This window comes from Lycorma delicatula, chromosome 1, assembly GCF_047948215.1.
Source record: "Lycorma delicatula isolate Av1 chromosome 1, ASM4794821v1, whole genome shotgun sequence".
Lineage (NCBI taxonomy): Eukaryota > Metazoa > Arthropoda > Insecta > Hemiptera > Fulgoridae > Lycorma > Lycorma delicatula.
The window spans coordinates 95,427,633-95,451,334 of NC_134455.1; the positions used below are offsets into that span (position 1 = coordinate 95,427,633).

A 23,702-nucleotide genomic window follows, 5' to 3' on the forward strand; every position below is an offset into this window, starting at 1 on the left:
TTTGATTAAGAGAAATTTATTGATTATCATTATCAAGTAATTAAAAATAAACGCTTGAAATTTAACGATGAATAATTTACAATTAGTATTAAAAAACGAATCGAATTAATTATAATATTAAATGACAAAACAGCGTATCTGGCCGTCGACAAAGACCCACTTGCCTCACTGAAGTTACAATCGGTGTTAGACCTGATCGGCGAGTGACTAGTAAAATGGAGGATAAAAGTAAATTCGAATAAACAAGTCATATTAAATTTGCATTGAAGATGACAGTCCCGAAGTCTTTTCTGGACGCGGTCATCACCCAGCAATCTGACCGGGTTCGGTAGCTTGGACTCTGTCTTGATCGTCGTTTAACGAGGAAGTACCGCGTGAAAGAAAAAAGGAACCAACTTAACATCGAGTATAAATATTGGTTGTTAAGTAGGAACTCGCACTTGACATTGTTCAATAAACTTTTGATAAAAAAGAGAATCTAAAATCTGTTTGGATAAATGGCATACAGGTATGGAGCACGAGGTGCAAAAATATCGTTAAGATTATTCACAATTTTCAGAACAAGTTGGCGAAGTCCGACGCAGAGGCACCGTAGTTCGCTCGGAATGAGGAAATTTACGACTCTCTTGGATTGCCACATCTTCGTGACGAGTTCAAACGGTTAGGTTTAAATTATAGACAGCGATTAGAGACGATCATCCTACTAGATGATTTTCCTAGTAGTTATCTCCTAGACAGCAGTGAAGATGTCCGGCGACTGAAACGCCAACAAGTGCTGGACTTGAGATATTTGAGTGGCACTTGAGCTGGTTCAGTATTAGACATGTGATAAACGTGGCTCCTCACTAAACGCGGTCTAGGCTCCTCACTAGAGGAGGTCTTACTAAGCCTAGAATTTCTCTCGAGGAGGTCTTACTAAGTCTAAGGCTTAGTAAGACCTGCTTTATTAAGGAGCTTAGCGCCCTTTTATTTCTTCCCATGAACTTGTTATGTTACTATTTTATTTATCGGTATCTATTGTTTAATAATGTTGTGGATTCTTTTTTGGTTTGTTTTTTTCACTAGACTATTGTGTTCTGAATCTTTGTGATAAAAAAAAATGCAAGTACTTATTTATGTACGTACGCTTTATTGAGAGTGTTCACTAGAAATCCCTTTCCACATGCTTTTTTATTGGAATTTATTTGTGGTTCCTTAATGGGAATAGATTCTAAAGAAATGAATTGTGAAATAAATAAAAAAATTACAATGTTAAATGACCAATTTAATAAAATTTATTTATTTTTGTTGTTTTTCTACGGTAACTATACCTCGTGATAAAACATCTTTTAAACCTAGGGTTTTCATTTGCCAAATTATAACCTTTTACAGTGCAGTAATAAAATACGAGTATAATTTTTTTATACACACTCATTTATTAAAATTTTAATTTAAAAGGAACAGAAAACATAAATAAATCATTTTAAATAAAAATACTAACAATAAAATAAATGTTCGTATCAAGACCTTATCCAATAAAAAGTCAGAAAAAATCCGTAAAATAAAAATAAAAGCATAAAATCAATCAAAACATAAAACAAGAAGTGTCCTTATCTGCATAACATTTAAAACAAAAGAACAATGCCAAAATCCCAACCCCGTAGGGGAAGACACCCGCCTAGTGACGTTCCGGTCGCCACACCACCCTCCCCGTTCCTTTCCCTGTTGGGCTTTAACGGGAGTCTTCTCCCGTTAAACTCAACTGACTTTTGACTTCTTACATCTTACTAATAAGCCTGGCCTCGTTGGGATGCCACCGATGCAAATGTCTGCCGAGGCATTTGAATGGTGATTTAATAACTCAGCTTATTGCCTTCGCTGTAGGCCTCGTCCGGACATCTTGAATGTCCTACATCCTCTTCCTTTGAACTAGCTAACCCAGCTCGCGGAAGCGCAAACCCCGCGCCTAGTTCTACCTGTTATGAGCCAATTTCGTGAATGTCTCGAAAAAGTCGAGGCAGAAAAACATAACATACCATCAAACATGTTGATCGCAACAATGAAATTTAGACCTAGTTCTCTTAGTGAAACTCAGCTTACGCTGTAAATGAACAATGAAAACAATAAAAACTACTGAATGTTTTTTAAAAGGGGATCAGCCTGATAAAAAATAAAGTTAATAATTATATAATACAAGAAGGTAATCAGACAATCAAAATAAAACTGTCACCTACAACATTTGACCATCCCATACATTATATTTAAATCTGTAGTTATTATGGTAGGGCTTATTTCAAATTTATCGAGTTGGAATCATGAAAAACTTGATTATTCAATTTGTAATGACTATTTATATTGACGAAATAAATTATTTATATATTCTTTTGTCCATAAATTATTATATACATATTTATTACGTAAGATGCGATAATTTATATTTAATCTAGTTGTTTTTAATTAATTCTTAGTTTTATTTCTTGCTCAATTTTTTTTTTTTTTTTTTTGTAGTCATTAAGTTTTTATTATTTTACTTTTTTGCAACTATGATGACTGTATCATTTTTCCGAAGCAATTTCTACAATAATTATCAACTTTTACTTCGCGTTAATTTATTTTAATTACTACTTCTGTACTAAAATTGCCAAAATATTTTATTGGAAAGAGTTTTAATAGAATAAAATTTTTTTATGATGTTCCTTCTTGTTTAACTGTAAACAGCGTTATTTTATGAAGTGGAATAAGATATCAACGAACCTAAACATTATTAATTTTGGTGGTAGATAAATTTAACAAACATATTTTCTCGTGATTACATTTCGAATTAGAGAACCTCAGGTTATAGTCAAAAGGAAACTTCACCTTCGGAATAATATACTACCTATACTAGACTTCAAGTCTAGAAATTAATGAAAAAATGTAAATTTAATTATTAATAGATTTTTTTTTATTATGGATAACAGTATATGATAATAAATGTTTACTTCAGAAATTTACAACAGGATAAAACTAGATTTACAAATAATTTATAACTAAACTTACAACTGAATTATTTTAAGGAGATAAACTCGAAATTTTTAAAATCAAGATTTCTAGAAATTAATTCCCGATTTAGATGATATTTCCATTAAACAAATGGATTTTTTTTTACAGATATCGTTCTGATATAGAGTAAACCTTCAAAACTAATTCCCATTAAGTTTTCAATCAGAGCTTTTTAAAATGTTAAATTACTACTTATTAAACAATCGTCAAAAACAAAACGATTTTGTTTTAATCACTGTAGTAAAATTAAAATTTAATTTATCTCATAAATTAATTTATTTATAAATCTGTTTTTGTAATCTTTACCAGAGCAGGTAACACTGCTTAAGAGAATTAAAGTTTAAAATTTATTCATCAACAGGGAATGACAAAGGTTAGGCTGAGATCTGTGAGTACAGACGTGTTATTTTTGCTCTGCCTTTAGATGCCCACTGTGTTTTCATTTTCACGTTTTTTGTTGTTCTTTTTATTATTCGTTGTTTTGATGTTTCGTTTAGTTATTTTATGTTTTTATTTTTCGTTTCTTTGCGTTAGTGCCGTACTGGTAACTTTTCTTTACAGGCTAGTTATTGATCTGTATCGTTTGGTGGTCTGTAATTTCATATTAACTGTCGTTTTGATGTTATTTGCCGTTTCGTTGTTTAATTTAGTGTTTTTTGTGATATTAAACTTATTTTAATACTCTGGCCTAGAGTAACTAAGGCTTGTTGATTACCCAGCTGGTTATATTATATTTTTAGGTTTGTTTACGTTCAAGTTGGAGTTACCTAACTCGAACTTTAAATATTTATAGACTAACAAAAACATAAATTTTTCTATCAGCTGGAAATTTTTCTATCAAGCAAGGAAAATTTGAAAAATAAATTCCCTCACGCAGTGTTGTTTTATTAACGTTTTGAAGTTGAGATTTTCTTTACACTTACAGATTTCTCTATTTTGTGTTTTCCGGATATTCTTATTAAGCGGACACTTGGTTGATTGAATTGATTTGAATTATTTACTGTTTTAAATTAATTAACTCATTTCGTTTATTTATATTTTGTGTTTTTGTTGGACTATAGCTGAACAAGATCAGCCCGGGGATGTCCCCCCAAAGATTTTCACTCCGGTTGGGGGTAGGAGATCCGGTAGGGGATGGCCCTCCCGGGTTATTGTCCATGAGGTTGAATCAGAGAGTTGTTAAAGTGTATTGTGGAAATTGCGGTCGAGGAGATCAGGCGTGCGGAGCGACTACTGAGTAAACCTGGAGAAAGGAAAAAGGGAGAGGCATTGATCCGGCGGCGGCAGAGGGGCGGCAGAGAGGCAATGTTGGTGCCAAGCCGCTTGACGAGGATGTTCAGCCTCCTGAAGCGGGCTTTCGTGCTGTTGTGGGTGTTGAACCGAAAATTTTAAAGCCGACCGGGAAACGACGACTGCATATTTCTCCCCCTGCTACGGAGGAGAAAAAGAAATCAAAGTCGGGCAGTAGTAGTTCCTTCTCCTCATGGAAGGAGGCCTCGGATCTGGATCAGGGGTATACCTCCCCGATGGAAGAGGGAGAGCTTAAGGAGAAGCGTGGGACGAATGGTGTGAATTCTGATTCTGGCATGAAAAGTTAGTATATAACAAATAATAAGGCTATTCTTCACCGTTATGTTAGGCAGCTTAGTTCTCTAGTTAGCCAACATGTAAATACGAATGCAGAGATTAAGGAATATTCCCATAATATGTATGGTATTCCTCGGATGTGAAACTGTTCCGAGACGTGTTGGAGTATACATCTGAGAAGCCAAAGACGGGCACGGTCGACTCAGTTGGACGTAGTGGATGAAGCTAACTTATTTCATTGTTTCTGATGTGGCCACTCAAATGATGGTTGTAGGTACTCATGGGACAGGTGTGTGGAAGGCACTTGAGAGCAGAGTAGTTGACAGTGAATTGCCCCAGCTGATCCTTCAAAGGTGGCACAAGGAAGTATTTACGTCCACTGTGGTACTCGAGAATGTCAGTGGAGCTGATGACCTTGCGTGGGTGGTTGACCTGGCACGGGTGGCAGATTATTGAACCATCTCGGCGTTGTTGGAGGAAATGCCCTGAGCGGGCCCGATGCTTCAATCGGGCTCACTATGGGCTAGTCAGGTTGTTACTGGCAATACTCGTGCGATGGATTTGGCCGATGAGTCAGTAGACGTAGGCAGACTGAATTATTTGGTGTTAGTGGACTCATCGCAGGGTGAGGAACGTTTGGTCAATCGCTTGACGGAATCAGCTCGGTTGGTGTTGAGTGAGAATGCCAATACTGGTTTTTATGGGCCTCACGGGAATGTGGGGGTTCTTTTGCATCGAGTGACTGAGACGCTCTTGTAAGTTCCGGGCGCATACAGATATGTAATCACAGTGGGTAGGGTCTCGGTGAAGAAACTGGCTGGGCCTCCAGCCGCGACAGTGGTGGCAGGTCACACATATGTAGACATATGTGGATCTCCTTCGCACTGTAAAGGAATTTGTGTCGCCGGGCGAAGCAGGTATACTCTCGGCGCGTCAAGGTCAGGGAGAGATCCTTCACATCAGAGTTACGAATACTAGAGATGATGAGCAGCTACGTCGGCAAATTTTGAACGAGGTGGAGGGCACGACAATTACGGCCAGTAGGGGCGTTCGACGTTCACTTGCTTGCTCATAAAGGACGTAGACGTCCTTACCTCTGAGGTGACTGGAGACTCAGTGACGATAGATGTTCTCTCCCTGCGGCCCTCATTTGGGGATACAAAAGTTTTGGTTCCGCCTCTGCTTGCGGATAAATTGTTAAAGGATGGTCGCATCCGCATTGGGTGGGTGTTTTGCCGGGTTTCAAGTAGGTCAGCTGAGGAAAGTAGCTAAAAATTTTGGGGGATTGGGCACCGAACTGGGTCTTGCAGCGGTCCCGATAGGCGACGATATTGCTTCAACTGTGGGATTGCGGGGCATTTACGTAAGGATTGCCCAACGGAGGCCAAATGTACCCTTTGTAATTCTCGGGGCATTCTCTCAGGGGACGCAGCTGCAGGACCAAGACCAAATAATGAGGTGATTTTTCTGTGCTTTGGGGAAGACCTGGGTTGCGACAGTTCTGTCCAGGAGGGGTGGCCCGCTTAGGTGTCCTACTGCCGGTGATTGGACAGGGACTCCCTTACTGTTCCGATCGAACTTCGATGAGGGAGGCAAAAAGGACCGTTGCCACAGTGGGGGATCCCTTCGTGATTCCTCGTTAGAGGCGTGGCGTCAAGACCGGAGTACTGGTGAGGGGATCTCGTAGAAATTCCCTCATTAGAGGCATGGAGATTAATTAAAGACCGAGTCCCAGCTCACTGGAGGGAACGTCAGTTCTCGACTAGACAGTTTAAGGCGATGGCACTCCCTGGAGCTGTGTTCATGCTTGATTTCGGGTCCTGCTCCAGGATGGGGGGGGGGATAAAAACTGATGAACTCAAAAAAAAAACATACAAGATGAAATTTGTGAAACCTGTCCGTGGCAACAGGTTGCTAAGCCGGTTTCAAAAGGAACTAATAGATTATGTAATAATTATTATTGTACCATTAGCTACAATTTATTATTTGAAAAAAAATAATATTATGACAGTAAACAACGGGAATACGATCCAAGCATTAGTAATAATTATTGTCTTAGGAGTCTAAAATAATATTGAAAAGGTAGATTTTATTAATATGGAAAATTTCCAAGGAAAACTAGAGAAACATTAGTCAATAAATAATAAGTAATAAGAGATTATAAGTATTATTTATATTTAAAATGACCTCACTCATTTATTTTTTAAATCAAATTTACTTAATAAGGAAGCAATCGTATAGTATTTCAATGTAGTGTAATAAAGTAGAAAAATATAGAATTAAAAAATAAAAATAAGTCAAATAGTAAATTATTCATTCATTTACTTTTTGATGATTTACAATAAAAAACATACAATTCAATTCTTTTAAAATTATATTCACTGAAAATATATTTTCAAAACCTTTTTTAAGTAAATCCACCACTACACACCTTTTTTACGACTAGTGAATAAGTTTAATGTTGTTATGTAAGACGTGTTTAAAGAATACTGTATGGCTGTTGAAAAGAATATATAAAAATGTAAAAAATGATATATAAGTATAGGTGCTATTTAACCACAATATGTCTTAGAAAATTTTTTCTTCGTAATATATTGAGCCGTCATTTAGGGCTTTGTCCAAGCGTGATATGATAAACGAGTAATGAGTTAGGGTGATACGTTCCTAAATCGATAATAATATTTTGAATAAACCACGTTGGTTACATGGTTTAGTTTCAGATATATAAATATGTTGATGTATCAGTAATTGTGTGTATATATATTGTTCCAGTATGTAAGGGCAAACAGGTTTTCATTGCTCGAATAACAACGTAATAAAAAAAAGCCAGAACACTGATAAAATACAAAAGTTATTTAATTTTTAAAATACCAAAGAGATATAACCACGAAGTACATAAAATATAATTTAAGAGTGTGGCAAACAAAGGTAAAAGAAAACAAAAGTAGATTGTAAAAGGATCCAGCAGAAAAGAAAATAAACAAAAATACATGGAAAACTTTAAAAAAAAAAAAATAGTAAAAATAAGGTATTGCGTTTGATTGAAATTACTTATTCTGGCAATAACGCGAGGCTGCAAAAAATACTGGAATTCTTATACTGGACAAAATGCTAAACAATGAACCACTCATATATTCCGCCTCGCATATTATTTTTATAAATAAATAATCTCAAATGGATCCGTATACATTTATTTTTGTGTATTATTGAAGCCTGTGTCGAAATGCAGCGATTTAATATCAATGGAAAGTAAACATCAAACAAGAAATTTTAACAGTTAAATGAAAGATTTAACAATATATTTTTTTGTTTTCGGTATATCGCTTTGTTAAAGAATAATGATATAAAACCTGAAATGATTATAAAATACTTTCACGCAAAATTAAAAAATTATTAGATTGAAAATTTGAGGCGAATTCCAAATTTAGCTCATGCTTTATAATAGTTAATTATTGTTGTCTCTTTATATTATTTTTATCTATATGAAGAGGTAAATTTATCGCCTTTTATGTTTCTCGCAAATGATTTTTTATACGGGAACATTTTTTTTATAAAGACCTAAAGAGATGTATATAAAAACGACATTAAAAAATTTTAATAAAATAATTACAAAAAACAAAACCGGATTCAAGAAAAAAACTTGTTATAACATATTTAAAAATTTATACTATTCAATTTTTCTTGGATATTTAAGATTTTAAAATTAGTGTTAAATTAAAATTTGGTAGGATGTAAATGTTTAAATTTAGATCCAACTCCAACCGAATTTTGAAGAATTTAATAGTATTAATTTTTATTTTTTGAAGTGAGTTTGTTTTATTTTTTAGTCTATTTTTGTAAAGCAAAATGTAGAAATTTCAAATCTAGTATTTAAAATCCTATGAGCTCTAACTTTAAAAAATATATGAAAAATTATTAAAACGGAAAACTATCATGTAAAGCTATTATACGGTTAGTACTAACGCCAGACATAATGATTAAAAATGTAATGGAATTACACGGAGAGATAGATTAGCAAAGTTTTATGAGAAAATGATTTCATCAATTAAATAAAATATATATTATCAATAAAAAAACTATATTTAATGATAGCTTGTGTTATTTTTAAAACTTGAAGTTTGTTATTCAACTTTGAACTTTTTTGTATTAATTTAGCTCCCGCGAATGACGATTTCTGAAAAATTAAAATTAAATTATATTGTTAGATATGAAAAATGTGCTTAATAATGTACTGAGATCCTTGATAACACCAAAAAATAAATACAAATTTTTAAAGATCTCATTTTTAAAACATGGGAAAATTAAATTATTAATAAACCACTACCGCATCAAAATCTTGCCACAGTAGTATTACAATGGAATTTGTATTGTGAAATTTATAATCGATCAGGAACAATACTATGAATTTCATAAAAAACTGTAAAAAAAAAAAATTAAACACTTCTTCCACAATAAGCCTCAAGTATTAAGCTACATTTTTCCGTTCAGTAGTTTCTCTATGCAAAAACTCATATTTTATTTGTAGATTTCTATTAGAGATAAAATCATAAAAATTGTCCATGTGGCACACTGAAAAAAACGGGCAATAATGCAGTCGGCAGACATAATCTCTCTTTTCTGGGTAGTTACATTTGAGCAATCGACGATGTCCTATTGAATCGACCAATTGAACGTCGCTTGACATTGCGTCATCAATAGAGTATATTTTATTTTAAATAAAAAACAAATAAAACTACAACATTTAAAAACATTTATTTTTCTATGCTTTTAAGTAGCGAAATAACTACAATGTTTAACTTTTACTTAAAATCTATTCGATGTTAAAATAAAACCATGGAAAAGTACAAATCACAGTTTTACGCAGACATTTTCCTACCTATATGTTTATGAAGAAATTTACAATGGTCTAATACTAAATAGATTATTTATTTAACATTCCTCTAAATATGAAGATTTTATCTGTTTTTAAGAAATCAAGAAGCAAAAGGTTTTTCATAAATTTTAAACTTACACCTTCCAAAATATTTTCTGCTAATGTTATTTAAAATTTTATTTTCTTAAATTTTTCCAGCTGATAAGTTTTTCCTAGTATCATTTGAAATTCACTAGAAATATTTTTACCAAAAATTCATGAAGCATTATCACTTTTACATTTCAAAATATTTTTTTCACACTTATTTAATTGATCTATTGAAATTTGTTTTTTTATATCAATTTTGAATATGTAGATAAAAAAAGCTGTTTCACGAGGAAAAAATTCAACATCTATTTGAATTTTAAAAAACTGTTTCTTCAAAGTATGTTTAACATTATATATCCCCAATGAGCTAAGTTAGTTAATTAACATTAATATATGTTAATTAACTTATTTAAAAGTTAATTAACATAACTCATATTTTATTTGTAGATTTCTATTAGAGATAACATCATAAAAATTGTCCATTTGGCACGCTGGAAAAAAGGTACAATATTGCAGTCGGCAAATATAATCTCTCTTTTCTGAGTAGTTATATTTTAGCAGTCGATGATGTCCTATCGTATCGACCAATTGAACGTCGTTGAACACGAATATCATTTACAAAAAAATATTATGGGACAAAGAACTTTTGCGAGTAAACTAAATAAAAAAAATAAACAAATAAAGTAAAATAAAGAGCGTAAAATAAATAAAGTAAAAGGCACACAACTTAAGTGTTGATATAGAAACACTACAAACGAAGATAATATCAAACCAAGATGAACGTAGAAATTCATTAACCAGAAAAAACTTAAAATTAAAAAAAAACTTGCAAATAAGAAAATATTTCAAATTCAACAAAATATACATGCATAAACTACATTAAAATTAGGAGGAAATGTAAAGGGTCCCACTAAAATTAAAACCAACTCTAAATATTTTTAAATTCATGCAAAAGCCTGACAGAATTTAAAAGATTGTACAGTTTACAGATAGAGTACTTCTTAAAAAAAGTATTAAGACAGATTATTTTTAAAAAAAAAGTATACGAATAAAAGTACTATTTAATATTGCATAAATGAGCAGATTTTTAAATCAAAAAAGATGTAATTAATGTAATAAAGAAAAAATAATGGCATGTGAAATAAATGGGACATCAACAAAGCGTGTATTTAGTAGGCTATAAAAAGTCACTAACTTAATTTTGCAAAAAATCCCTTTTTAGTTATAGGTAAAAAGTTTAGAATATGAATTCTTCTTTTTATAGCATTATAACATTATTTTACACAAAATAAAAGAATTTCGTTCTAAAAAAATATATTTTTTAACAAGAAAAAGAAACAAAAATTAGTAATAATTTTAATGAGTAGACCAAAGTTTAATTAGCTTCCGACTCGAACAATTCATTTGATAAAAAATAGCGAATACGGTTTTTGCAATTATAAATATTTTTAGATCCTAACTACTTATCTAATCAAAAAAATTAAAATTAATAGCTTTTGTGAACTTTTTTTACACGAAACAGTTATAAAAACATTATACTGGATAACTTTAGTTACGTCTAGAGTTACTGAGTAATCACTACTTCTGATTAATTGACTTTTAGTTCATTTACAGTGGTTTCCATACTACGAATACATCTGTAAATAGTAATTATTGAATTTATTTTTGAGAGGAAAGTATATTTTCAATTAATACAAGCTATACAATATAGATAGGTTTAACAATATTTAAATAGCAAAGAAAGTCTAACTTTCAACACTAACAATTCACTCGCACCAATACAATTAATTTTCAGATTAAAAACACTTAAAATTTTATAATTCTGAAGGTTACTTTTAGGAATCTAATATTTATATAATTTAATAATATTCTACAATAAATAAAATAATTTATTATTTTACACATTATGCTCGTTGCATAATGATAGTACATTATGCAACGAGCCTATAATTGCAGTCATTAATGCTCTCTTGCGAAGTTAAGTTACAGAGTGCATTAATGGTCATTATAGAGTTGCATACCGTATTTTTTTCTACGGCTGACATAATATTTGGATTACCGATTTAAATCAATGATTGAATATATTGTTTAGGGAATTTATTTTTAATTTTTCAAAAATATATTAAACGGTACATTTCTGTGGCAGTAGGTTATTACTAAAAAGTCATATATTCTCCCTTTTCTTTAACATCGATCGGTGTTAAATACATTTCTTCCTCAGAAAACGACATAATTAACAAAAAGATAAAGTGTAATAATATAGAAACTTAGTTACTTATTGATGGACTTCCAAATTAATAACTTGTTTGCTAACTACTAAATCAGATTAAAATCAAAGTAAAAAAAAAAACAACAGATGATTGATTAAAAAAAAACCCGCTTCTAGTTGGTCAGTGGTTGAAAGGAGTAGGCTTTTGATTGGTTGAACACCTGTATCGTAATGAAAATCTGTTACATAATGACCCTCGTTATGATAAAAGTTCCAGCCGCCTTAATACAAACGTTATAATTCACTTGTAGAAAAAAAAAGATTGTAAAGAAATATATGATAACGCAACAAAAAAAAAAAGGAATAGTAAAAAAGTAGATCTTAACTACATTGATTGACTTTTGTCTCTCTCATTTATAAAGACATTTTTATGAGGATTTCTTGTCTTTTGGATATTTTGCAAATGATTTTTCACAATGATGATTTATTTACATTAATAAATTTACCTACATTTTAAATTATAAAAAAAATAATGATGTCCATCGTATTTTTATTTTTTTTTTTAATTTCAACTATATTAAGGAAATTAATGGTTCACTAAATTTCGATAATTAATTGTTTAAAATTTTCCTACTTAAAAAATTCCAAATTTAAAGATGTTATTAGTATTTTTTCTTTTTAGTAAGATTTTCCAGATTGGTGTCATTTTTTCAAATTTATTTTATAACCATTCTTTAAGTTATCTGACATAAGAATGGAAAACAATAGTAAAACCTATTTAACGATTTTAAATTTATTCGTTCATTTAGATGAAAATTTAAATCAATGACTCACCAATACATTATATTTTTTAAACTTGTTATAAATAGAACAGATAAATAGATATAAATTTATCTACTCGAATTTATAATAATACGATAGAGATGTTGAAGACTATTCATTAAAATCAGTAATTAGATTTTACGGCTATAATGCAAAATCACACACGCGCGCAAAGGCATGGTTAATGATTAAAAAGGTAATCTCTTTGAGCAGATAATAAAAAATAGTATAATTTTTTATTTTAATGAAGTTGTAGCAATTTTTGCTTCAACTTGGGTGATGTAAATTCATGTACTGAAAATGGTAGGAATTTTTTTTTATTAACCTTCCCTCCTGCTTACAATTACAGTAACATTAAATTAGTTAAATCAGTTGATTTAATTAATTTTTTTCTTAAATATCTTTTAGCTTGCCGGGCTGGTCTACTGGTCAACTAGTCGTCGCAAAATCATCTGCATAACAGCTGATTTTCGAAGTCGAAGATTCTGAACAGTTGCGGATCGCGTATAGACACTGTGGAAGTGCAGCACCGCATATTTCCACTTGATATTATCGATAAAATTTAATATGTGTCTTTTTTCCTTTATACTTCTACAATATATAATGCTTAGGCTTAAGCTTATAATCCTTAGTAGCCATCCCCCAGTTTATGAAAAAGATACAAAAATCTTCCTATGGAACTGTGCGCTTCATAGTTCCAGCGGCATGGTGTTTGGCTGTTGTGCGTATGCGCATATAAAAAGATGCTCGCGAGGCTGCGAGGGAGAGAACACTGTCGCTCCCGTAGTGCCGACCCTAGCATGCTGGTGGAAAGTAGTTTTTTTTTTACTCCACGCCTGTATGGAACGTTCTTTGTTCGTTCCATACTAGTTTGTTCGTTCCATACGTAGTTCCGTTCTAGTTTGTTCGTTCCCTTTTCTAGTTTAGTCGGTTGAAGGAATATGAAAGTGGTTTAGTTGTCTTTTCAGTAGTGATCAGCAGATGGCGGAAAGCAAGGGCTCTTTGATTGCCAAATTTGTCCAAAAACACGCTGGAAGGGCGAAAGAGAAGGTAATTAGTAAAAATTAATTATGTATTTGTTTCTATGTACATAAAAATTTAAATTGCGCACCATTGGACTACAATGTTTTTAAGCGGACATTTTATTAAGTTATTATCTAATAACATAAAAAAAAATATTATCCCTGTTGACATTTTATTATTTATTAGGTTAAACCGCATACGGATTTTAAGCTCAATTTGCTTAAAAATCGCGTACCATATTCTTGAATGTGATGGATAAAGTGCAGAATTAGATTACTATCCTGCTTCCAGATATTCTATTTGATTCGTTTTTTTCCGGTTCTTTTGTTTTACAGTAAACTTTAACCATGGCCTTGAAAAGAACCAGAAAAAATTTTCTGGAGCAGCACCCCCACTCATTTTAGCTACGAGCCGTCACTGGTTCTGAGGTTAAAAGCTTAGTAAAAGTTAATTGCTTTTACACGGATTTGAATACCAGATAATGGATACCGGTAATGGATACTTTGGCGGTTGGAGTTCAATTAACCGCACGTCTCAGGAATGGTTGGCCTGAGTCTGTACAGGACTATACCTCTCACACGACATGCAAATTATCCTCATTTCAATGGGCCATGGAGGGGGGTTGCTTATTATTCACTCGTTGAACAGATTACAAGGTACACATTAGGAAAAAAATATTTTTCTTTTATGCGAAGGTTTACGAATAATATTATTAAACTACGTTAAATATTAATCGTCTATTCTAAAACAACATCGTAATGACGTGTATACTCGTATATGGCGTAAATCTTTATATAGTTGAATTTTATGACATATTGTCCTAAAATTTAATTTCTATGAACAAATACTGCTTTACACATTTATAAATATTCATATTATAAAATAAAAAAATTACGTAACCTCATTACAAAAGAAATGGTAAATCATTAACTATATATATAGTACCGTATTTACACGCGTAATTCGCGCACTTTTTAACCAACTTTCATTATCTAACAATATATTCGTGGAAACGATTTTACATAGGATTATAATGAAAATAAACTGTGATAATCAGTGAAAAAAGTTTATTTATCTGACTGATTATTTTTTAATATTTTTAAAAACTTCAGGTGCGTGAATTAAGCGAATAAAGACGGTATATAGTAAATTAAAAAAATAAAATAAATATTTAAGAAACATTAGTAAAAGTATATATTAAAAATAAACTTATACTAAAAAAAAGTTGTTAAAAAAAGGGTGAAATACTCGATAATTATAAAATACTGCTTTTATTATAATTTAAAAAAAAGATAAATTTAAGATTAAAAAATTGATAAATCAAAACGTATAATAGATTTATGATGTAAATTAAAAATTAATTCAATAATACCAGCCTTGAGCGTATGTGTTGTATACATATCTTATTATTTTCATTTCGGACCTGCATGCAGATGCAACTGCATCTCAGCCAGGAGAGTTTCTGTGAATTCATGAATATTAGGAATTCAATACTGTTGAAACTGAATAAAGATTATTATTTATTTTATCCTAAACAGTGACGAGTTTATTGAATAAGTTTGAAATAAGCACTTATATGACAATCACATTAAGTAATGTAATACTTTTTAAAAAATTAAGTTTAAAAAAGTAATATTTCATAAAAAACCAAAATCAAAACGAAGACATGTCATTCAGTAGATACACATAATTCGCTTAAGTAAAAGAAAAATGTATTCTCTGTTCTTTTTTTGCACTCTTGAAATCGGCGTAAAAAATTACTTTGCAATTTATACTAACTATAAATTGAAAGAAAATGCAATAAAGTTTTTACTTCACGCTTTTTAAACAATAAGTAGAATACGGTAATGTAATTTTTTCTATTAAAAAATCTTCAACTCGTAAAATTTTCCATTATTTTAATTCTGCACTTCGTGATTGAAAAGACGTTTTTAGAAATTATCGGAGAAATTTTGGACAAATTAGTTTATTTTTTTTTTTACAAATTCGCACATTTAAGTATTTAGATGAGCCAGACAGTATTTTTTTCTCAAAAAACATTTTTAAAATCGGTTAGTGTAGTAAAATAAGCCTTTAAAATTAACAGATTAAAAAATTTTAAAATCAATGAATTTTTTAAATCTTTGTGGAAGAAATTTTCTAATAAGTAAAACATAACATTCAAACTTCCCATTTTACAAAAATTCTAAAGTAGGTGTGTAGTACTTTCCTTCCAAACGTGAAAAATTTAATCAAACTAAAAAATTATTCTTTACGAGTATAAAAAGAACATCTAAATTAGAAACATTCATCGTTAAGAACGTAAAAGTTTTACTTTTTACAAAAAACAAATATTGAAAAATAAAATCTGCAATTTCCATATCAGTCTTTACGGTGGAACCTAAAAAGGAGAGCGGCTAATATGAATAGCTGATATTATAAATGAATTATTCTCTATAAATTTTTCATAGCGAATTGATTGAAAGATAAGCAAATTTTAATGAGGAAAAAAATATTTTCTAACTTTTTGGAAATTTTACAAATAGACCTAAAGTTTTCTTTAGGAAGATAATAAAATCAACTCATCAAAAAATATTTATTTATATTTTATTAAACTTAAAACGATTTTACACATGTTTGGGATATAAGGTAGAACAATACATAAAAACAACCTTTATCAGATTTTTCTATTGATGTTGGCATAGAACATAATGTTATCTACCGAAAGTCGGTCGTTTACATACCATTTATCTCGATTTTCCAATTACAAATTCCAACTGCAAATTTTTAACAATTTGTAGCTCTAATCTAGCTAGTGAATAAAATATTTTACATCTTGTATTTGGATTATAAGTAATCATTCAGACTCTTAATTTTAAACATATATGACTAGATTAAAAAACTGTTAACACATAAACGGAAAAATATAAATATTTTTGAAAATTTCCCAAAGAAATTCAACAAAGTATTTTTCTCAAATGAACTGATTTTAAGTTAAGGACGGAAAAATTATTAGTTTTTCCGTAATTTTAGTTAAACACATCCGATTTTTTGTAATAAATCTTCTTAGAATGGGAAATTCTGTTTGTTTTAATCCTCTCATGCATGCGGATCAGATGAGACAATATTAGTAACAATAATGCTGAAACAAATTGTGAAAAACCCGGTTTAATTGTACAGTTGTTAACAAAAAACGCTCACAGTTTACAAATCGTTCCCTCCAAAAATACAATAATTCTATTATTAAAATTTATTTTAATAGCAAATACCTCTTAATGAATAAACCAATATTATAATTTATTTAATATAAATAATAATCGATATAAGTAGTATGAATATAAAGTTATTAAATTTGTGCACACTTGTATATGTTACATTAGTTATTAAATTAAAATTTTCATCATTCGTATCAAAATTCATTTATTTTATAAGTTGATCTAATAAAAAGCGGTAGAAATATGCGTATAATTAAAGTGATTTGTTAAACCAGTCGTAAATAATAAACGAAAATTTATAATTATCGTTTCATTGAAAAATTAATTTTAAAAATATTATTTCATTAACTAAAATATTATACGTTAACATTTGGTTTATATTAAAATAATTTATCTAATAAATTAAATTAAATAAAATCAACAGAATAATGTCTATCTTCTACTATTAGAATTTTACATAAACAATTTATAAACCCTTACTGGTGGCCGATTTTGAAAGTCTAAATTTAAAGAACAATTGAAACGTGTATATTTCTTTTATAATTTAGGGAGTTATTAAATTGGAATAATTTTTTAACCTAAGTAAATTTTTTAAACTTAACCTAAATTAAATTTTTAAATTTTTATTAAAATTATGAAACGTCTTCATGAAAAGTTACCTGAGTAAATAAAAGTTCACAATCAGGAAAAAATTCGATATCTACGCCTTCCTAAAAATAAAAAAGAATAGCCGAGAAAAAAGATGTAAAGACTAGAGATGTAATTTATGAGTGTTATTTTAAATTCGGAAATTTTATTTCATCATGTTTTGTAATCTAAGTTTACCGAACTTATTTTCTTGATATTTTCACGCAAAAATGCTTCGGATGTCAAAATATTTTGTTATACATAACGTCATAACAATCGAATACTAAAACAGTGATGACGAAAAAAAATCTTCTAATCATTTACGTAGAAAATGTAATTTTTCATTCAACTTAAATAAAATTATCACAAAATTCTACAGAGAACTTCCTCTAAAAGATAGTAAAAAATATTATCAGATTTATTCGTTAGAAGAAATTAACGGAGATTTAAAATCATAAAGAATTAAATAAATAAAAGGTTGAATTAAGAAACTCCATTCCCAGTTAGTTAAAAATACATTTCATTAAAGTTGTTATTGACTAACTGTAAAGTACGCGTATATATAGAAATTATCCATTTACACAACTTCTGTCAATTTTTTTGGTATTGACTATCTTAGTATAATCCTACTGTTCGACACACTATACTGTATGTTGTAAGAAGTATACCAGATAAACACGGAATACAAATCTGCCTGATACAGTGTTCCTCCTCAAACAAAATATATTATCTTGATCTTCAAACATATCTAATGGATCAGGCGGCTTTATGCAGATTCGGTTTTTTTTTTTGCGGGACCAAGTTGACTATTCCAGGTTTTCTTATATATATATATATATATATATATATATATATATATATATATATATATATATATATATGTATATATATTTTTTAAAGGAAAATTTTCATCTTCAAAAGAAATCGATCCCTGAACTCTTTTGTAGCAGGTTGCAAACATAACTAACAGATACATAATCACTTTAATATATTTGGAATCCAAAGATTTAAATTCAAGAGGATTCCAAATCCCTTTTTTCTATATAATTAAATAGATTTACCACATCTACAAACTTCTAACAATTAATATGTATTTATAGGAATGTGTCTTACTGTTTATTTCGTTAAATGTTGAAAGATTTTTATTAATCTTTTTAGATTTTAATTAATATTGGTTAAGAACTAAATACATACCCCGAAATTTTGAAATCTCGTCTAATTTATTCACTAAAAACTGAAAAAAATATAAAAAAAGGGGGAGAAACGTCTACCAGAACAAGTTAAACCTTACTCTGGTGCCGACTTCAAAAATTAAAGATTTTTAAGAAGGAATTAAAAAGTATTATTTGTAAATTTTACTAAGGTTTTATTATTTATTATTTTTTAAAATAAAAATATGACTTTCTTTAAATGTTTTTTTATTTTAAAATACGGATTTAAGAAGAACGCTGTTCGTATTCTTCCGTTTGCAAGAATCTAGTAAAAAAGTCGAGAATCGTGGGTTTTAATATAAAGTTATGAAGAAAAATTGTAAGAAACAACGTAAAGAACTGCAACCGAATGTGAGCTATGCATCTTTAGAATGCAGAATCATCTATTTGTTTTTATAACCTTGATAGGTTTCTTAAATTTTTGAGCAAAAAGTATTTGAATGACATTAGGTAATATACAATAACGCTGTAACTACTTATATAATCGTGCAAAGTAATAATAAAAAAAGTTTTCAATATTCAAACTGTCTATCAAGACATCATTTTTTGTTAAAAATTGTTCAATCTAAGTTACTTTATTTAAATTATGAGGGAACTAGAAGAATTCCCTTTAAAAAATTAGAAAATAATTGCCAAAATTTTTCTATTTTGTTAGGAATACGGCTTGAATTTATAGAAGAAATTTTTTATAATAATAGTAATATATATATATATTATTAATAATTTATCTGTATTTATATATATCCGATTGAATTGAAAACCTACATATATTTTTTGTCTTTCAAAGGAATATAATTTAAAAAAAAATTAATTACTGATATCTATTTAAAGTAAAATAACTGCTGGCAATTTCGTGAAATCGTCTACTTTATAGGATTTGTGCCGGTAAACGAAGGTAAGAGTAATTTCGTACGCTATTCATGTATTTCTAAATTTATGTATTTTTTTCTAACAAATTTTGTGCGTTGAAATTATAATCGGTTTCCAAGTTTTTATAAAACACCATTTTTTGTTTTCTGTTTACAATTGAGTAATTATTTACATGCTATCAAAACTATTTAGCACACAGATTAAAGCGATTTTGAAACATTGTAGATTTATGAAAATTAAGTGATTGAAGTTCCCTGAGAAAATCTTCGTGGGATTCGCAACAGTTCCACATACTTCGCTGAAGATCTGTATGCTTGATAGTATAACAAATTAAACTTTTTTTGCAACATCGAAAAATCCTTTCTAACAAGTACCTAATTTCACGAACCGTAATAAAATGTATTTGTCAATAATAAAAAAGTAAAGCCACGATACTTGTTTCTTTTTTCCAAAATAAATTTTATAATTTTTTAATGTTTTTAATAAAATAAGTCGTTAATTATTTAGTTATTTGATATTACAGTAGCAAGATATTTTAAAACAAATAAAGAAAAGAAATTAATCAGTCCCAATAATTTTGTTTCAAAATTAAATGCTTAAAAACTTAATTTTTTTAACTAGACTGGACATAAGATTTATTTTAATATTACGAGTTGAAATCTAATTTATGACTAGAAAAAGATGAAGTGTATCAGGTTTTATTGTAGATTTTCTAACAAATTGGATGAATTATAGAGAAGACAATATGTACGTTATTCAACGTATGCATTTATTTAACAAATATTAACACAAAATTTATTTTTAATATATGATCACTGAGATTTTAAGATAATTTCCAAAATTTTATCTCATTTAACGTATATTTTTAAAAATAAACCCTAAATCGCTGATTAAATTGTTTATAATCTAAAGATATACAAATTTAAGGAACTAAAACATGGAAATTATTTATTTCCTTTCTTTAATTTATTTCTGTATATTTTACTTGATATTCAAAATACGGATTTCTATTATTAAAATATGTTTACTTCCTGTAGATGTTAATAAATCTTTTTAAAACAGCATGCATTTAGTTTGTTAATTTATTTAAAAAGCTTTTTTAATACAATAATTATTAGCGTTAAAAAACGCAACTTAAATATGAGTAATTATTGTTTCATGTTGTGCACTCAGTTAAACGTACATTAAATAAATTTAAAACATGGTATACGACTTAATATAGTCGTTTCTAAGAAAAGAAAACTTACTTTGCATGAATTACGGATTAGAATACAATACCTCCCGACAATACTAACGTAATTAAATAATTTACTAATTTTCAGTAAAGGTGGTAGCAAACTTAAAATCATTAAAATTATATTTTCCTTTTTAATAATTCAGTACTAACAAGAACATAAAAACGCCTGTCTTTGAGATTTATAATGAATAGTTTAGTAAAATGTGCGATTTATTATTATATTTTTGGACAATCACCGTAATTTGCATTTTCAAAAAATAAGACGTTCTTATTTAAAAAGAATATTTACCAAGACACACTCATAGTTTATTTAACTTATAAAATTCCGTTACATGATGATGTAATAAATGAAAATACAAAAAACTGGACTTGTAAAGAAAACAAAACGAGAAGGCTCGAATTTCAATAAACACCAGGTTTCTTTTTTGATAACTGTCTTGAAAACAAATTAATACAACTGATAGTTTATAAAACAGGTAACACATATGAAAAGTATAATTATTAAAGAATACATTCTCACCTCTTCCACTTCTTCCGACAAACCTTAGGTCGTTGAACTTAGCGACTTGATTTTTCATGATAGCAGTGCAATTACGAAGTTCGGCGCAAATGTTTTCATCGTTACCGGCACGGACAGTAACTACAGTGCCGTCCAAGATTTCCCCGAGAGCGACCACTTTAAAAGGAACCGGCAGAGTTTTATTGGATCTCCAATGGCAAGGTAAAGAAGAACAGAGAAAATACGGGCTCCCAGTACGTACCAATTCACCGGAATGTTCTTGCTGTGCTTCACACATTACTCTTTCTGTCCACCATAGATCGTCACTGCCGCCCCCGGACCCCACAGCCGCGCATGCAGAGTCCACCCCAGCCTCCACACATCGCCTCCGCTTCTTCCCGCACGGGTCTGATGTCATGATCCCCGGCAGATGCATGGATAATTTCCGACACTCTAACTCCGTTACGTCGCAGACATCGTACTCGATAACCTAATTCATGAACGATTATCACTTATCGTAAGCTAAAACAATACGACCTTCATTCTTTAACGATTTAATGTCGTTAGAGACTGCAACTTAACCGACACAGAAGTCCTGTTATATTATTAGTATAAGAAACACAATTTTATTGTTTTATAATAAGAGTACAACTATATAGCAATTAACCGTACCCGCTATGTTATTCAAAGGGACGACAACAATTGACGTGAACACGCACAGTCCTCGGGACCAACTGAACGGCTGGCCGCGTCTCTGTGGTTTTCCCCCTCTGCCCTACCTCACGTGGAACAGTCATAATTTTATAGGCGATGACTGATCCCCCTCTTGACTTCCCGCTTCATTGAATTCTACTCCTGATTGGTTCACTGACTTCGTATAACGCATGCGCAACTTTTATAATTATTACTATATTTCGCTTCCTTTTACAAGCCACCTTACAAGTTTTTTTTTTAATGTGATATGCCTTTTATTTAGCCGTATAAGATATTTTTGATAAATATTAAATAATATCAGAAATATTATTTCTAGATTTACGGCAATTATTAACTTTGATCTATTAGAATAATAAAAAAAACAGATTAAACATTTTAAATTTAGGTATTTTTAAAAGATAGCATAAATAAGTAAATAAACACCTTCAATTAATACAGATTACTAAATTTTTAATTAGATAATTATTAAAATTGAGTTTCACAATCCATACCAGATAGAAAAGAATGTCATACTTCATAAATCTCACACCAATTACTTAGGGTTGCTATGTACAATTAAATAATAAAATTAATGTACATAAATACATCAATAGTCCAGTTATTCGAATTATCTCTACTAAGTTTAACCAAAGTATACTTATCTTTAAATTACTTTCATTTTAAAGCATATCTTAATAATTATAACTTTTGAACAAATTTTATACTTCATTATATTTTTGTCAATTTCTTGGTAAACCTATAAAGATTAAACATATTACCATTTATACGACGAAGTAGCCAATATGTTTGCGTTTTAATTATTGTTAAATTATTAAATAACAAGTAGCAAAGAATTTATTCGAGATGCTAAAAATACTAAAAAATTAACGTTGCAAAACAATAACAACTGTAATATTATTTTTATAAGTAAAAGTCATTATCATTTCCATTATTATTTTATATTTTTAATTAGATAAATTTATAAATCATGTTACATCCTTTTCGTAATTACCAATTTATAATAAAATTATACGTTATAATACAGTATAAAGAAATAAATATTGATGGCAAACTGCCTGATCATTTTTATTGTGGTATCGAATAAGCTGCAAGCCAACATTAATTCTCTGAACGAAGTGGCTTAAATAACAACAGGTATGAAACCAACAAACCGTTACTAAAACTGCAGCCAACAATATCTGTATCGACAGTATATAGGTTTATTTTTGAATAAACTATACCTAATGAATTGCAATAATATTTTTCTTTAAAATGAGCAGTTCCAAACAAATAAACGTTTTTACACCTGATTGCATTAAGTCTATTTTTCGATAACCTATTATTTATTAAAGCCACAGATAGGCTTCAGGGTATAATAGAATCGCAAAGATTGACACCAGTATAGAACATTGAGGTGTTGACTCCTCTTTTTCCACGGACCTAGTAATAAAAAACATTTATTTGGTTTAACGTTCAGATTGCTCTAATTCCTAGAAAGGATGGGAACGTGTTTATGACTAGCTTGCATTGCAACCTTTGAACTACACTTATTCCAAATGTGCACAGACGATTTTTATCAATAGGTTATCAAACTCATTTCATTCATGCTAGTGGCAAAGTATAAATACTGATTTTTAACGTAAATTTCTTAAAAAGATTAACTAAATTTAATTAATTATTAACTATAAATAAATAAAAGTCATCATAAGCATTTTTGGCCTCCAACCAGAAATCATATAATAGCTCATT

At 29.7% G+C, this 23,702-nt stretch overlaps 1 protein-coding gene across 2 annotated transcripts in view; it reads right to left on the bottom strand.

Annotated features, from left to right (window-relative positions):
- The window catches only part of LOC142320368 (runt-related transcription factor 3-like), a 228,765-nt gene extending 206,784 nt beyond the window's left edge, over positions 1–21,981 (bottom strand). For both annotated transcript variants that reach the window (XM_075358084.1, XM_075358077.1), the window contains exon 1: positions 21,282–21,981. In XM_075358084.1, the coding sequence (XP_075214199.1) occupies positions 21,282–21,696 (415 nt within the window). In that variant the 5' untranslated portion in view covers positions 21,697–21,981. The remainder of the gene's footprint in view (positions 1–21,281) is intronic.
- Between the last annotated feature and the right edge of the window lie 1,721 nt (positions 21,982–23,702).